The sequence below is a fragment of the Leopardus geoffroyi genome, chromosome X, assembly GCF_018350155.1.
Source record: "Leopardus geoffroyi isolate Oge1 chromosome X, O.geoffroyi_Oge1_pat1.0, whole genome shotgun sequence".
NCBI classification, from domain to species: domain Eukaryota; kingdom Metazoa; phylum Chordata; class Mammalia; order Carnivora; family Felidae; genus Leopardus; species Leopardus geoffroyi.
In genome coordinates this window covers 82094193-82110701 of record NC_059343.1, presented here as the reverse complement: position 1 = coordinate 82110701, position 16509 = coordinate 82094193, and the positions used below count along the sequence as shown (strand labels likewise).

At 36.5% G+C, this 16509-nt stretch overlaps 2 protein-coding genes across 3 annotated transcripts in view; both read right to left on the bottom strand.

Moving 5' to 3' along the window:
- DRP2 (dystrophin related protein 2) overlaps positions 1-11879 on the bottom strand; it is a 101301-nt gene extending 89422 nt beyond the window's left edge. Inside the window, exon 1 of the mRNA XM_045471566.1 lies at positions 11775-11879. The gene's annotated coding sequence lies outside the window, so the exon portion shown is untranslated. The remainder of the gene's footprint in view (positions 1-11774) is intronic.
- The window catches only part of CENPI (centromere protein I), a 79511-nt gene that overhangs the window by 4269 nt on the left and 58733 nt on the right, over positions 1-16509 (bottom strand). For both annotated transcript variants that reach the window (XM_045471573.1, XM_045471574.1), the window contains exons 16-19: positions 15242-15377; positions 14260-14384; positions 12125-12173; positions 11775-11993 (exon numbers count right to left, since the gene is read on the bottom strand). In XM_045471573.1, coding sequence (XP_045327529.1) covers positions 11775-11993; positions 12125-12173; positions 14260-14384; positions 15242-15377 — 529 coding nt within the window. The remainder of the gene's footprint in view (positions 1-11774; positions 11994-12124; positions 12174-14259; positions 14385-15241; positions 15378-16509) is intronic.

The following is a 16509-nucleotide window of genomic DNA, read 5'->3' as shown; positions in this document are numbered from 1 at the left end:
GTCCAACTTCAGCCAGGTCACGATCTCGCGGTCCGTGAGTTCGAGCCCCGCGTCGGGCTCTGGGCTGATGGCTCAGAGCCTGGAGCCTGTTTCCGATTCTGTGTCTCCCTCTCTCTCTGCCCCTCCCCCGTTCATGCTCTGTCTCTCTCTGTCCCAAAAATGAATAAACGTTGAAAAAAAAAAAAAAAAGCCTTCCTTAAACACCCATTCCTCACAACTCCCCAGTCACTTTCTCTCACCCCACCCTGTTTATGTTCTTCATAGCATTTCTCAAAATTTATAATTATCATGTTTATTTACTCATTACTTGTTTATTGTTTGTTCTCATTAGAATATAAACTCCATTTGGGCAGAGATATTGGTATTTGTCTCCATAGGCACTATACTCCCAGTGTGAGAAGCACAGTAAACACAAAATAAATATTTGTTGAATGAATAAAGAAACAACGATTGATTCAAAGGTAATTATGATAATAAAATGTAGAGCTTCAGAACTGCCTGAAATGAAGGCTCTACAAATGTTGAAAATATTTTGACTCATTAAGTGAACACAGCTCTTTGACACTGAGAACTGATTGGTTAAATTATATTTACTAAAGTATCTCTAAAACGCTGACTAATTTGAAACATTAACAATGTTAAAATTCAGTAAAATCAAAATGTCAGAATCAAATCATACTACCATGGTATCAGAGGTTATTTTTACCATCTCAAAGGTAAGATACTTAGATAATGAACAGTTAGTTGGTGACAAGGGCTCAAAAAGGCGCTCTTTTTAAAACAAAAATTGACATTAAAGCCTAGTACTTTCAGAACCATATAGAAACATCATCAGTTTAAAAACTGGCAGTTTCAGGGGCGCCTGGGTGGCTCAGTCGGTTGAGCGTCCGACTTCAGCTCAGGTCATGATCTCGCAGTCTGTGAGTTCCAGCCCCGCGTCAGGCTCTGTGCTGACAGTTCAGAGCCTGGAGCCTGCTTCGGATTCTGTGTCTCCCTCTCTCTCTGCCCCTCCCCCACTCATGCTCTGTCTCTCTTTGTCTCAGAAATAAACATTAAAAAAAATTTTTAAAAAAACTGGCAGTTTCACATTTTGCCAAATGTGCTCTATGCCACTAGAATTTAAATCTTCTAGTCAGAACCAACCTTCCTTAATAAACATTTTAAAAACTGTTTTCTGCTTTAAAAGAATGTATCAATTCCTGATCTTTCAAAATGAGTTTGCTCACCTATGTTCTAGTTGATAATATTTACTACTTTAGAGACTGAATTTTATAACACACACGGTCTAGAAGAAAAAATTATTTGACTTATGAAAATCATTTCTACTTTATCTATGGTTTATTACATGCTTTGCCAAATAAGAACTGGGTGCAACATTATTGACTGGGTATGGAGAAACCAACAACCATTCATGGTTAGCAGTAATGTAAATCTGTATGAATTCTACTGAAAGGAATTTAACAACACCCAACAAAATTAAAAAGACATAACCTTTGAGAACAATTCCACTTGAGAGCAATTTTATCCAGACACACTTGTATATGTATGAAATGATGTATATGGTTTAAGAATATTCATTAGAGGGACACCTGGGTGGCTTAGTCAGTTAAGCATCTGACTCTTGGTTTCAGCTCAGGTCATGATCTCACAGTTCGTGGGTTCAAGCCCTGCATCAGGCCCTGTGCTGACAGTGTGGAGCCTGCTTGGGATTCTCTCTCTCTCCCTCTCTCTCTGCCCCTCCCACAGTCAATCTCTCTCTCTCTCAAAAATAAATTTTAAAAATTAAAAAAAGAATATTCATTAGAGTATAATTTCAAAACAGAACTAGAAACAACTTAAATGCTCAACTTACAACTTACATGCTTAACTTTAATATAGATTCATATGACGGAATACTATGGAGACAACAAAAAGAATGAGGCAGCCCTTTGCATACAAAAATGAAACAAAGCCAAGATATTGAGTCAAAAATTCAAGAGGCAGTAGATATCGTATATAATGTTGTAAAAGATCATTTACACAGAAATATACAATATATCTCTAGAAGGATATTCAAGAAATTGAATGTGGGTGCTTTATGATAAAAAGTGTCCATATGGAGTTTCACTCCCAGGAGAAGATCATGAGTTCTATGGACACACTCCCCAGAAAATGAGAAAATTTGGCAAAGACCATTTTTAAAAACCCAGCACTTACAGTATCTGGAAATTGTCCTAAGGGTATATTAATGTACAAATATAACAATATTTATTCAAGAAAATCTACTAAAATTCTGTAAGAACAGCAAGTGTCTGGGGCATGTGACCTGATCTTTCCTATGTGAGTGTGGCTGAAAGGTCAGGGCTGTAAATACCTACATTAAGAATGAAGGATGGGCACCTGGGTGGCTCAGTCAATTAAGTGTCTGACTTCAGCTTAGGCCATGATCTCTCGCAGTTTGTGGGATCCAGCCCCACACTGGGCTCTGCACTGGCTGTGTGGAACCTGCTTGGGATTCTCTCCCTCTCTCTCTCTCTCTGCTCCTCCTCCACTTGCACTCTCTCTCTCTCAAAATAAATAAACAAAAAAAAGAATGAAGGAAGATTTCAATTCAATAATCTAAACTACTGCCTTAAAAAACTAGAAACAGGAAGGCAAACTAAACTCAAAGCAAAAAGAAATTACAGGTGACCCTTGAATACAGGGGGTTAGGAGTGCCAACCCTGGCATGGTCAAAAACTCTGTGTATAACTTTGACTCCCCAAAAACTTAACTACTAATAGTATACTGTTGACCTGAAGTCTTACCAATAACATGTCAATTACAACATATTTTATACACATTATATATTGTATTCTTACAATAGAGTAAGCTAGAGAAAAAATGTTATTAAGAAAACCATCAGGAAAATACATTTACAGTACTGTACTGTTATTGAAAAAAAAGGGGGTGCCTGGGTGGCTCAGCTGAACCAAACTCTTGGTTTCAGCTCAGGTCATGATCTCACGGTCGTGGGTTGGAGTGGGCTCTGTGCTCACAGAGCAGAACCTGCTTTGGATCTTCTGTCTCCCTCTCTCTGCCTCTCCCCCACTCACGTTCTCTCTCTCTCAAGAATAAATAAATGTTAAACTTTTTTAATTAAAAAAAGAAAAAAAGAGAAAGAAAAAAATTCTGCATTTAAGTGGACCCATAGGAGTCTCAGACTTCCTAATTCCAAAACTTACTCCAAAGTTACAGTAATTAAAACAGTATGGTACTGGCATGAAGACAGACCTATATACCAGTGGAATAGAACAGAGAGCTGAGAAATAAACCCTCATGTAGAATATGGTCAAATTATCTTTGAAAAAGGTTTCAAAATCATTTAAAGGGGAAAGAACAGTCTCTCCAACAAATAGTGCTGGGAAAACCAGATATACACAAGCAGAAGAATAGAGGTGACCACTTACTTTATACCATATACAATAATTAATTCAAAATGAATTATAAACCTACACATAAGACTTAAAACTATAAAATCCCTAGAAGACGACATAGGAGGAAAGCTTTATGACATTGGATTATGCAATGATGTCTTGGATATGACACTGAAAGTACAGGCAACAAAAGCAAAAACAGAAAAAAAGGCAAATGGGGCTACCTTAAACTTGAAAACTTCTATATATTAACAGGCACAATTAAAAGAATGAAAAGGCAACCTATAGAATGGGGAGATATTTTGTAAATCATTTATCTGATAAGGGGTAAATATCCAGATTTTTAATTTTTATTACCTTTTTTAAAAGTTTATTTATTTTGAGAAAGACAGCATGTGATATGAGTGGGGGCAGGGGCAGAGAGAGAGAGAGTGAGAATCCCAAGCAAGCTCCATGCTGTCAGTGCAGAGCCTGACACGGAGCTCAATATCACAAGCCATGAGATCATGACCTGAGCTGAGATCAAGAGCCAGATGTTTAACCAACTGAGCCACTCAGGCACCCCCAGACTTTTTATATAAAGAACTCATACAACTCAACAACAAAAAAATAAATAACTTGATTTGAAAAAATGGGCAAGGGACTTGAATAGACATTCCTCCAAAGAAGATATACAGATGACCAATGAACACAGGAAAAGAGGCTACATACTAATCATTAGGGAAATGAGAATCAAAACCACAATGAGGTACCACTTCACATTCATAGGATGGCTATTAAAGAAAAAAGGGAAAATAAGAAATGTTGGTGAGGACATGGAGAAATTGGAACCCATGTGCCCTGCTGGTATGAATATAAAATTAATATGGAAACACCTATGGAAAACACAGTCTTTCTTCAAAAAAATATAAATAGAATTACCATATGATCCAGCAATTCCACTTCTGGCTATATACCCAAAAGAACTGAAAGCAAGGACCTGAACATACAATTTTATAGCCATGTTCATAGCAGCATTATTTTCAAGAGCCAAAAGTGGAAAGTAATCCGAATATCCATCAAAGAGCAAACAGACATGGGTGGATCTGGAGCGTATTATGCTAAATTAAATAAGTCAGACTGAGAAAAACAAATACCATATTTCACTCATATTGAATCTAAAAACCTAAACAAATGAACAAACAAACAAAAAGCAGAATTAGACCTATAAATACAGAGAACTGATGGCTGCCAGAAGGAAGGGGGAGTATGAGGGATAAGCAAAATGAGTGGTGGGGAGTGGGATATACAGGCTTCCAGTTATCAAATGAATTAAGTCATGGAAATAAAAGGTACAGCATTATATGGTGACACATGGTAGCAACACTTGTGATGAGCATAGCATAATGTATAGAAAGACTGAATCACTATGTTGTACAACTGAAACTAATGTAACATTTTGTAAACTGTAACCTGCTTCAGATTCTGTCTCTCTCTCTCTCTCTCTCTCTCTCTGCACCTCTCATACTCATGCCCTGTCTCTCAATAATAAATAAATGTTAAAAAAAATTTTAAAGGAAAAGAAGTCTTTTCAACAAATGGTGTTAGGAAAACTGAAGCGCCACATGCCAAAAAATAGAGTTAGATACCTATATCACATCCTATGCAAAAATTAACACAATTTTTTAATCTAAAAAAAAATCACAATTTTTAATCTAAAAAATCTAAATATAAGAGCTAAAATTATAAAACTCATACACAAAACATGGGAATAAATTCATGATCTTGGGTTAGGCAATGATTTCTGAGCTATGACATCAAAAGCACAAACAATACACTAACAACCAATTATCCAAAAATGAAATTAAGAAAATCCTATTTATAATAGTTTTCAAAAGAATAAAATATTTAGGAATAAACTTAACCAAAGGATATGAAAGACTTATACACTGAGAAACTATAAAACACCAATATAAGAAATGAAAATATATGTAAAAATGTTTGAAAGACATCCTGTGTTCATGGATTCTGAGAATATTGGTAAAATATACATACTAGCCAAAGTAACATACAGATTCAAAGATTCAATGCAATCCCTACCAAAATCCTAATGGCATTCTTTACATAAAGAAAAAAAAAAACTATGAAATTCATAGAGAACTATAAAAGACCCTGAATAGTCAAAAGAATTTTCAGCAAGAATAACAAAGCTAGAGAAATCATACTTCCTGATTTCAAAATATATAGCAAAGCCTCAGTAATCAAAACAATATGGTACTTGTATAAAAACAGACACAAACCAATGGAACAGAACAGAGCTCAGAAATTACAAGGGTGCCAAGAATACACACTTGGGAAAGGAGAGTCTCTCCAATAAATGGTGCTGGGAAAACTGGGTATCCATATTCAAAAGAATGAAATTGGACCCCTAACTTACACCACTTACAAAAACAAACTCAAAATGGATGAAAGACCTAAATGTAAGACAGGACGACATCAAAATCCTAGAGGAAAAAACTGGCAAAAACCTCTTTGACCTTGGCTGCAGCAACTTCTTACTCAACATGTCTCCGGCAGTGAGGAAAACCAAAGCAAAAACGAACTACTGGGACTTCATCAAAATAAAAACCTTCTGCACAGCGAAGGAAACAATCAGCAAAACTAAACGGCAAGTGACAGAATGGGAGAAGATATTTATAAATGACCTATCAGATAAAGGGTTAGTATCCAAAATTTATAAAGAATTTACTCAACACCCAAAAAACAAATAAACCAGTGAAGAAATGGGCAAAAAACAAGAATAGACACTTCTCCAAAGACATCCAGATGGCCAACCGACACGTGAAAAAATGCTCAACATCACTCATCATCAGGGAAATACAAATCAAAACCACAATGAGATACCACCTCACACCTGTCAGAATGGCTAACATTAACAACTCAGGCAACAACAGATGTTGGCAAGGATGTAGAGAAAGAGGATCTTTTGCACTGCTGGTGGGAATGCAAACTGGTGCGGCCACTCTAGAAAACAGTATAGAAATTCCTCAAAAAATTGAAAATAGAACTAGCCTATGACCCAGCAATTGCACCACTAGGTATTAATCCAAGGGATACGTAAGCTGTTTCAAAGGGGCACATGCACCCCAATGTTTATAGCAGCACTATCAACAATAGCCAAAGTATGGAAAGAGCCCAAATGTCCATCAATGGATGAATGGATAAAGAAGATGTGGTATATATACAGATAAAGAAGATGTGGTATATATATACAATGGAGTATTACCTGGCAATCAAAAAGAACGAAATCTTGCCATTTGCACCTACATGGATGGAACTAGAGGGTATTATGCTAAGCAAAATTAGCCAGTCACAGAAAGACAAATATCATATGACTTCACTCATATGAGGACTTTAAGATACAAAACAGATGAGCATAAGGGAAGGGAAGCAAAAATAATATAAAAACAGGGAGGGGGACAAAACATGAGACTCTTAAATATAGAGAACAGAGGGTTGCTGGAGGGGTTGTGCGGGGGGGATTGGCTAAATGGGAAAGGGAGGGGCTTAAGGAATCTACTCCTGAAATCATTGTGGCACCATGTGCTAACTTGGGTATAAATTTAAAAAAACAAATAAATTATAGAAAGAAAAATTAAAAATTAAAAAATCTATAAAAAAATTTTTAATTAAAAAAAGGAAGAAATCCTGCCATTTATGACAACATGGATAAACCTGAAGGAAATTATGCTAGGTGAAATAAGCTAAACACAGAAGGGCAAATATTACATGGTACCACTTATATGGTGAATCTAAAATAATCAAATTTGGGACACCCGGGGGGCTCAGTTGGTTGAGCATCCAACTTCGGATCAGGTCATGATCTCTCTGCTGCCAGTGTGGAGCCCGCTTCAGATGCTCGGTTTCCCTTTCTCTCTCTGCACCTCCCCCACTCGTGCTCACTCTCTCTCAAAAATAAACATATAAATAAATAAACAAACATACTCCTAGAAATTGAGAGCAGAATGGTGGTTGCCAGGTGCTGGGGAGACAAGGACATACAAAGTCATTTTTCAAAAGCACAAATGATAAAGGAAAAAAATTCATAAATTAAAAGTTCAACAAAATTAAAAACTTTTGTCCTTCAAAAGATAGCAACAATGAAAAGACAACTCACAGAATAGAAAACTTTTATAAATCATTTCTCTGATAAGTAATCTAGAATATAGAAATGATTCTCAATGAGTCGATAACAATAAAACAAATACATTAAAAATAAACTAATTTATTTTTTATTTTTCTAAATGTTCATTTATCTTTGAGAGAGAGAGACAGAGCACAAGTGGGGGAGGGGCAGAGAAAGAGGGAAACCCAGAATCTGAAGCACGCTCCAGGCTCTGAGCTGTCAGCACAGTGACCTTTGCAGGGCTCGAACCCACAGACCGGGAGATCATGACCTAAGCCGAAGTCACACGTTTAACTGACTGAGCCACCCAGGCGCCCCCAGAATAAACTAATTTAAAGTAAAAGTAAACCAAAAAATGGTCTGACTCTTGATTTTGGCTTAGGTCACAATCTCATGGTTCTTGAGTTCGAGCCCTGCATCTCGCTCTCTGCTGTCAGCACAGATCCCGCTGCACATCATCTGTCCCCCTCTCTCTCTGCCCTTCACTTGCTCATTCTCTCTTTCTCTCAAAATAAATAAACTTTAAAAAATGGGCAAAAGGTCTGAACAGACCTTTTTCCAAAGAAAATATATAATGGGCAATGGGCAATAAGCACATAAAAAGGTGCTGAACATAAAGAGCTATCAGGGAAATAAAAACTGAAACCACAATATGGTACTGTATCACACCCTCTAGGATGGCTAGAATAAAAAAAAGAATAACAAGTCTTGGGGAAGATATGGGGAAAACAGAACCTTCACACACTGTTGGTACAAATGCAAAATGGTACAGCTACTTTCAAAAACAGTCTGGAAGTTCCTCCAATAATTAAACATGGATTATACCATATAATCCAGCGTTCCCACCTCTAAGTATATCCCCAAGAGAAATGAAAACATGTTCACACAAAACCTTGTATACAAATCCTTATAGAAACATCATTCACAATAGCTAAAAAGTGGAAATAACCCAAAAGTCCATCAACTAATGGATAAGCAAAATGAAATATATCTGCCCCAAAAATATATTATCTGGCAATAAAAACAAATGAAATACAGATACATGCTATGCCATAGATAAACCTTGAAAACATTATGCTAAGTAAAAGAAACCAGTCACAAAATAACATATATTTTATGAGTTTATTTTTATGAAATTCCAGAATAAGTGAATCTACATAGATATAAAAATAGATTAGTATTTGCCTAGGATGGAGGCAGGGAATGGGGAGAAAGAAGTGACAGCTAAGGGGTGTAGATTTTCTTTCCAGGATAATAAAAATATTATAAAATATATTGTCATGAAGGCAAAGCTCTGTGAATAATCTAAAAGCCATTGAACTGTATACTTCAAATGTGTGGATTATACTGTATTTGAATTATATCTTAATAAAGCTGTTATAAAAAGACTAATTTTTTTAAAGTGCCCTATCTTTTAGAGGTATATAATGAAGTATTTACAGCAAAATTGTATAACATTTGGTATTTGCTTCAAAGTAACTGGGTGGGATGAGAGGGTTAAAAACGGTTGGGAGTAGAGACTGAACTGGGTGATGGGTATGTGGGGATTTATTTTACTATTCTCTCTACTTGTGTATGTTTGAAATTTACAACATGAAAAAAGTTTTGTAAAAAAAAGTAACAAAGACCTAATGCTATGGTAAGGAATGCCAAAATCTATGGAAAGGTAAGCCAGTATCTAGAACGTGAGAAGCCAGATGGGTAAACCTCATTCTCAAAGTCGCTCTTGGCTTTTCTTCCACAGCTTCAAAGGGCAAAGGTAACTAAAGTCAAAGCACAGGTTCTGCCAAAGTAGGAAGTCTTATAACCCACCCCCCAATTTAAACTAGAGACCCAAAAGGCTATACCTTCAAGGTAAGAGTTCATCAGAAGTAAATTCGCCTTCTCAAAGGCTGGTCTATCCACCTATGATCAAGGGAACCTTAGGCATAGTAATTGGATTAGGGTAGTCCCAGACAAAGAGCACTCCTAGGTATCTATGGAAGTAAATGAAAGTTCTCTCTACAGGAAGATCTCACTCTAATCTGATTCCTTCTACAGATAATATTCCAGGTATCCAGCACATGGCCAAAGATAACCAGACACACAAAGAAATTAAGCAATATGAGGAAGAAGCAGCAGAAAAAGGAGGCAAGCAGTACACACAAACACTTCTGATACTGGAATTATCAGACAGATTATAAAACAATGTTTAGTAAGTTAAAGAAAGGAAACACTGGATGGTTAAAACAAGAAGCAATAAAAATGGCTACCTAAAGACAAAGAAGAGAGAAGAAGAAGGAGACAAGGATGGAAGAGACATTTCTACAGTTTAGATTTGGAACTAGGTAAATGTTTTACATATTCTATGTTAAAAGTAACCTCTAAAGCATGAAAAGAAACTGAAACAAATATACCTAAATGTATATAAAATACAGTACATGCTCTGTACAGTTTTAGTAGGATTTAGTCCAGAAGCAAAAAGAACTAAAATTATTTCAAATTTCATCCAGTAGTCTCATTATTAATAGTAATATAAATACTATGAATTTGAAACAAGTTTATATATATATATATATATATATATATATATAAATCAGACAAATTATTATGAAGATGAGAAAAACAGAAAGAGAAGAATGAATATCAGAAAATCACTAAACTATACACCTCTGAAATCCCTCTATGTACTTAAAAATATAATTTTAATTCAAATACTGAAATCATTCAATATGTTTCTGAAGGCCTACATACTAATTTTTTCACCATCTGGTCCTTGACTACACTTCAAAACCTCATATCCTATAATGCTACAGTCTAAACTAGTGGTTCTCAACCCTGGTTGTATATCACAACAATTATATTAAAAAAGCAGATTCTGGATGTCACCACATTGTTATTAGATCAGAATCTCAGGGTGGGAGCATCAAGGATGTATACTTTAGAAAAGCACCCTGGGTACTTCTTCTCAGTTAAAGGAGAATCCCTGCTCAAGCCCTACAATTCTACTTAAGTTCCCCAAACGTGGTAAGCTCTAAAGAGGGGTCAGCAAACCACGGCCCAGGTCTCACATCCAACCCAATGCCTGTTTCTGTAAATAAATTTTCATTAGAACACAACTCAGCCCATTTGTTTACCTACTGTCTATTGCTACTTTCATGCTACAATGACAAGGCTGAGTAGTCTTGATTGAGACAACATGGCCTGCAAAGCCTAAAATATTTACAATCTGGGCCTCTAATGGAAAAAGTCTACTGACCCCTTATCTATCTTTGCATTTTTCTTCAAATACTTCTCCATCTTGGCAAGATCATGCTCATCACTCAAAGCTCTGACTGGCACCACTTCTGTAAAGCCTGAACTGGGTTAGTACCCCTGTATATTTTTTTCAATGTCCTCTGTACTTTCCCTATATTACTCATCATTCTTTATTCTAAGATGTCTATTTAATGACCACCACCCTATCTAGACCGCAAATACTGAGGACAACACCCAGATGTGTCTTGTTTACCACACTGCCTGATTCATTACATGCATATATTAAGCATTTATTCAATAAATATCTCCCCCCTCCTGTACATTTCTTTTCCATCTTATTAGATTTCTCAGTGTTCCAATCTGTTAAGGGAATTCTGAATTTAGATTCTATCAGTGTATCTGTAATCCCATCATATTCTGCCATTTACACATTTGATATGCACACCATTTGAATTCCTCAAGTCACTGATAGTGGTGAAAATGACAAGGCTGATAAAGTCCTAAGAAGACTGGACCCCCTCCCTGCCAGCACAGTGACAGCCATCAAATCAGCAGTCTTTAGTGTAGCCTACATTTTCCATCTTGTCTAGAAGGATTTTATGAGAGTTTCCACTTCTTCACAGCCATTTCTTACCTGGTACCATCTCTACCCAAGTAGAACTGAACTAACAATCACTCCCCCATCTTTCTCACAACGGTACCTTTTTCTCATTTCACCTCACTATATTGTAATAATGTTTACAAGTCTGTCTTTGCCACAAGCCCAAGCCTGGAGGATAGTCCTCCTTGGGAGGATAGAAACTTACTTAAATTAACTTTGAACCTCCAGAACCTAGCACAATGTCCAAAAATCGAGCTGACACGAAAAAAGGAATGAATGAACACGTCTTACAATTCAGACACAATTTATTGCATTTCCTATTTCTGCCATTATAGCACTCCTATATAAAATCTAAAAATCCTTTAAACATCCTTACCTGGAGCAGAAAGGAAACTGTATAACTCAATAGAGCTGGGTGATGAACTAAATTTAAACTGCTTTTATACTCTGCTACTCCAGCTTTTTCTATGACTTCATGGTCAATATACAATCCTTTCTGGAAAGGTTTGGATGTCCACAGGCAACCAACCATCACTGTCAAATAGTGATTAAATTCTTTATAGGTCTTGGTGCTGAAATTGAACTCTGATTTTGTCTGTTGGGAAAGAAAAGAAATATTCTCATTATAATCTTTTCTTCCTTTCCTTCTTATTCCCAATAGATCATATATATCCAAACTCAATTTTTCAACAATGGTGATTTAATACAGAGCTTTGTCATCTATACCTTTTGTACCAACTCATTTTTCTTTGCAGCAGTCAAATTTTTACGATACCTAAAATGGAGAACAGAATGAAATTTTGAACATTGAATGCTTTTGAAATGTGTAAACATAAAAGTGTACATTAAAATTTTTTTAATGTTTATTTTTGAGAGAGAGACAGAGCGTGAATGGGGAAGGAGCAGAGAGAGAGGGAGACACAGAATCCAAAGCAGGCTCCAGGCTCTGAGCTGTCAGCATGGAGCCTGACGTGGGGCTCAAACCCATGAACCATGAGGTCATGACCTGAGCTGAAGTCAGCCGCTTAACCAACTGATCCACCCAGGCACCCCAAAAGTGTCCATTTTAAATGTAAATATATGCAGATGTGACATACACAAATAACCAGCTGCCTAGTTAAGGTTTTTATTCTTCTGTGCTACACTCCTCTTAAAGATAAAAGTCAATAGAGGCTCAAATATTGAGTTGTACATTTAAGATATGCACTTAACTATATGTAAATTTTAGCTGCCTGAATAAAAAAGAAAAACCAATGAAGGAAATACTTTTAATGTTTCACTATAAAAAATTAATAAAGGCTCAAGAGCAGTCACTAATATAAAACATATTCTCTTAATGTAGAAAAAAGGTACAGTAGAAAGGATAAACGGGAAACTTATAATTTATTTTTTTCTTGCCTGGGAACAATTATTAATTAGTTTATAAACATTCTAACCTTGGTATAATCCTTAAAGTTATGCCAAAGGGGTCTACGACAATTGTGGACTAAAAGAGTAATTTCAGGGGCACCTGGGTGGCTCAGTTGGTTAAGCGTCCGACTATTGATTTCAGCTCAGGTCATGACCTCACAGTTCGTGGGATCAAGCCCCACATCAGGCTCTGCACTGAAGGGCCAGAGCCTGCTTGGGATTCTCTACCTCTCTCTCCACCCCTCCCTTGCTCACATGCGTGCTCTCTCTCAAAATAAATAAATAAACATATAAAAAAATAAAAAGAGTAATTTCAGTTTGTAAGTGAAAGAATTAGAGGGGATCAGAAACTCCTCTTACAGTTTCATATAATTGGCAATAGCTCCCCTCATCTACCAGAAAATGTTCACTTCTTTTAAAGTTTATTTATTTATTTTGAGAGAGATAGAAAGCAGGGTAGGAGCAGAGAGAGAGGGAAGAGAGAGAATCTCAAGCAGGCTCCACACTGTCAGCACAAAGCCTGATGCGGGGCTTCAACTCACAAACAGTGAGATCATGACCTTAGCCAAAATCAAGAGCTGGACGCTTAACCAACTGAGCCACCCAAGTGCCCTAAAAATGTTCTTTTTACCAGAGATACTACATAGAACTAAACTAGTTGTCAGCAACTAACTAATTTTTCTTTAGGACACAGCAATGAGAATGGACAATGCTGAGGGCACCAGTACCACTGCACAAAAGATTTGTTAACTAAGAATGTTTTTTTTTTTAAATTTTTAAAATTTGAGTGTGGCTGACACACAATGTTACATTAGTTTCAAATGTACCACACAGTGATTTGACAAGTATATACATTATGCTATGTCTACCACTGTAGCTGTCACCATACAATGCTATTACAATATCACTGACTATATTATTCATGCTGTGCCTTTTATTACCATTAACTATGAATTTTTTAAAACCATATCCCCCATGGTGACATTTCAAAAACACAGTTAAAATAGTCCCATATCAGAAGGTCATTACCAAAAGAAAGACATGTTTCCTATTTCAATAGGTTCTGGCAGGAAATAAAAATAGTTTTATTGTCTTTAATATTTTATTGTATACAATATATTACAGGGTACAAATTATAATTTATTGTATAGTTGAAAAACAGGGGCGCCTGGGTGGCTCAGTCGGTTAAGCATCCGACTTCAGCTCAGGTCACGATCTCACGGTCCGTGAGTTCGAGCCCCGCGTCAGGCTCTGGGCTGATGATGGCTCAGAGCCTGGAGCCTGCTTCTGATTCTGTGTCTCCCTCACTCTCTGACCCTCCTCCCCCATTCATGCCTGTCTCTCTCTGTCTCAAAAATAAATAAACGTTAAAAAATTAAAAAAAAAAAAAGAAAAACAAAGATAGAAGTATGATGTGTTAATTTATGTAAAACAGTAAAAATGTTTTGTACCTGTCCATGATATAACACAGCTGGTTCAGGATACTGGAATCTAGGCTGAGGAGAGCAGGATAGAAGATCCCCGGAGGAAACAATACCACTAGTGGAAGGTTATAATTTACATATATGTCACATACCTTTTGGGAAGAATGATAACATCAGTATACAGATTATTTCCCAGAACCCCTCAACCAAGTTCACCCAAAGATTTATCAATAGAGAATAAGCAATAATAGAACATCAGATTTGGGTCTGCCTGATTCATAAATTGAATAGGTAATCACAGCCTGCTTAAAAATGTACCTCACTAAACATCAAACTTGCCATAGAGGATTATTTCTACAATGTCATTACTAAAATATTCCATTTTTTCCTGGGGAGAGGGCTTTAAGTTGGGAAGAGAGGAGAAGGGAGTCCTTAAGGGAGTATTAATCCCATTAATAGTGATTTATCATATTAGTTAGCTATCAACATGGAAAATGAGCATGCTTCTAAAATATATAGCACAAGACAATTAGTGTAGGGAGGAAGCCAAGAAAACTGAGATTAATAGGTACTTCCAGGATAATAGTTTTGTCCACATCAAATACTACAAAATATAAGACCATAATCATAGATGTTTTGAAAGGTAGAAGTGGATATATGAAGAAACAACAGGGTATTTTTTGGGTTTTGCCAGGAGTTTGGAATGTACAATGAATGAGTAAAAAGTGATGCTATAGACAGACTTCTGCTGAGGGTCAGCATTCTTCAGGAGAATGTCTATTAAAGCAGTACCTGAACTTTTCACCAAAACCATTTGTTTCTCCATTTTATGAAAATCAGTTATTCAGGTGAGAATCTAATCATGAACTTCAAAATAAGAAGCTTATTTTAACTGTGTTAAACATAGTCACAGTCCAACTTAATAGTTGTACATAAAATTTAAATAATAGACCAGTAAAGCAGACAACCAACACAAAAATCAAAATAGACAATATGGGATGTGTACTACCTTCTCATAGAAATCCAAAATAAAGTGCAGTAAGAAAGTATTGTTGCTTTCCAAGCGCATTGCAGTAGTGGACAGCCACCCTATGTAGTCAATCAGTTCAGACACAGTGTTCACGGATCCACCTAAAGTGGTATCCCTGCAATAAGAAACCATGACACTCAGACCCACATTAGCAAAAGTCTTCACAATTTCCAAGCTACAGTTAAATAATATACAGCAAAAAGTTTTTTAAGGATTTCAGAAAATGATCAGCGCTCCAATGTATAATTGAGTTTTTTTTTTAAACCACAGTGATTAACCATAAAACTACACAGTGCTCCAGGGAACCATTAAGATAAATTCACAGAACATGCCCAGCAACTACTCTACTAGTAAACATCAGAGAAAAAAGATTAAGCTCCAGACAGACTTTAGATGTCCAGGAACCACAGAATTCAGCAAATTAGTTTCTAAGTATACAAACCAAGACTCAGTTTTACCTGAATTCCTGAGTTGAAATGCTATTAAAACTAATTTCACTTTAACTGGAATTCAATTCAATCCTAAAACTGAATTAGTATAATTTTTGGCATCTTTCTTCCAGTAATAACCAAATGTGGTTATATTATATCCTTCCCAAATCAATAAACTGTGTCTCTTTATTTTTTTTAAGATTTTATTTTTAAGTAATCTCTACACTGAACATGGGGCTTGAACTCACAACTCCGAGACCAAGAGTTGCATGCTCTACTGACTTAGCCAGCCAGGTGCCCCAAACTGTGTCTCTTTAAATCACACTTAAACACTGACTCCTGATTTCACTTCTCTCTCTCTCTCTCTCTCTCCGCCACCCACCTCCGCTACCTCTTTCTCTCACACTTTTTTTTTAAATATTAACTTAAAATTTTTTTTAATGTTTGGTTAGTTTTGAGAGAGAGAGAGAGATAAAGACACAGCCTGAGCAGGGAGGAGCAGAGAGAGAGGGAGACACAGAATCCAAAGCAGGCTCCAGGCTCTGAGCCATCAACACAGAGCCCAATGTGGGGCTCGAACCCAAGAACAATGACATCATGACCTGAGCTGAAGGCAAAAGCTTAACCGACTGTGGCACACCCTCCCCCGGACCTTGTGCATGCATTCACTCTCTCTCTTCAAAAAAAAAATCACAAAAAAAAATCTCAAGAAAAAAGGGAATAACAAGTTCAATTCATCTATCCACTCACCCTGCTCTTCAATCCACTGTTGAGTGGACTAGGAAAAGACTTACAAATGTGATTTCATACCTTTAC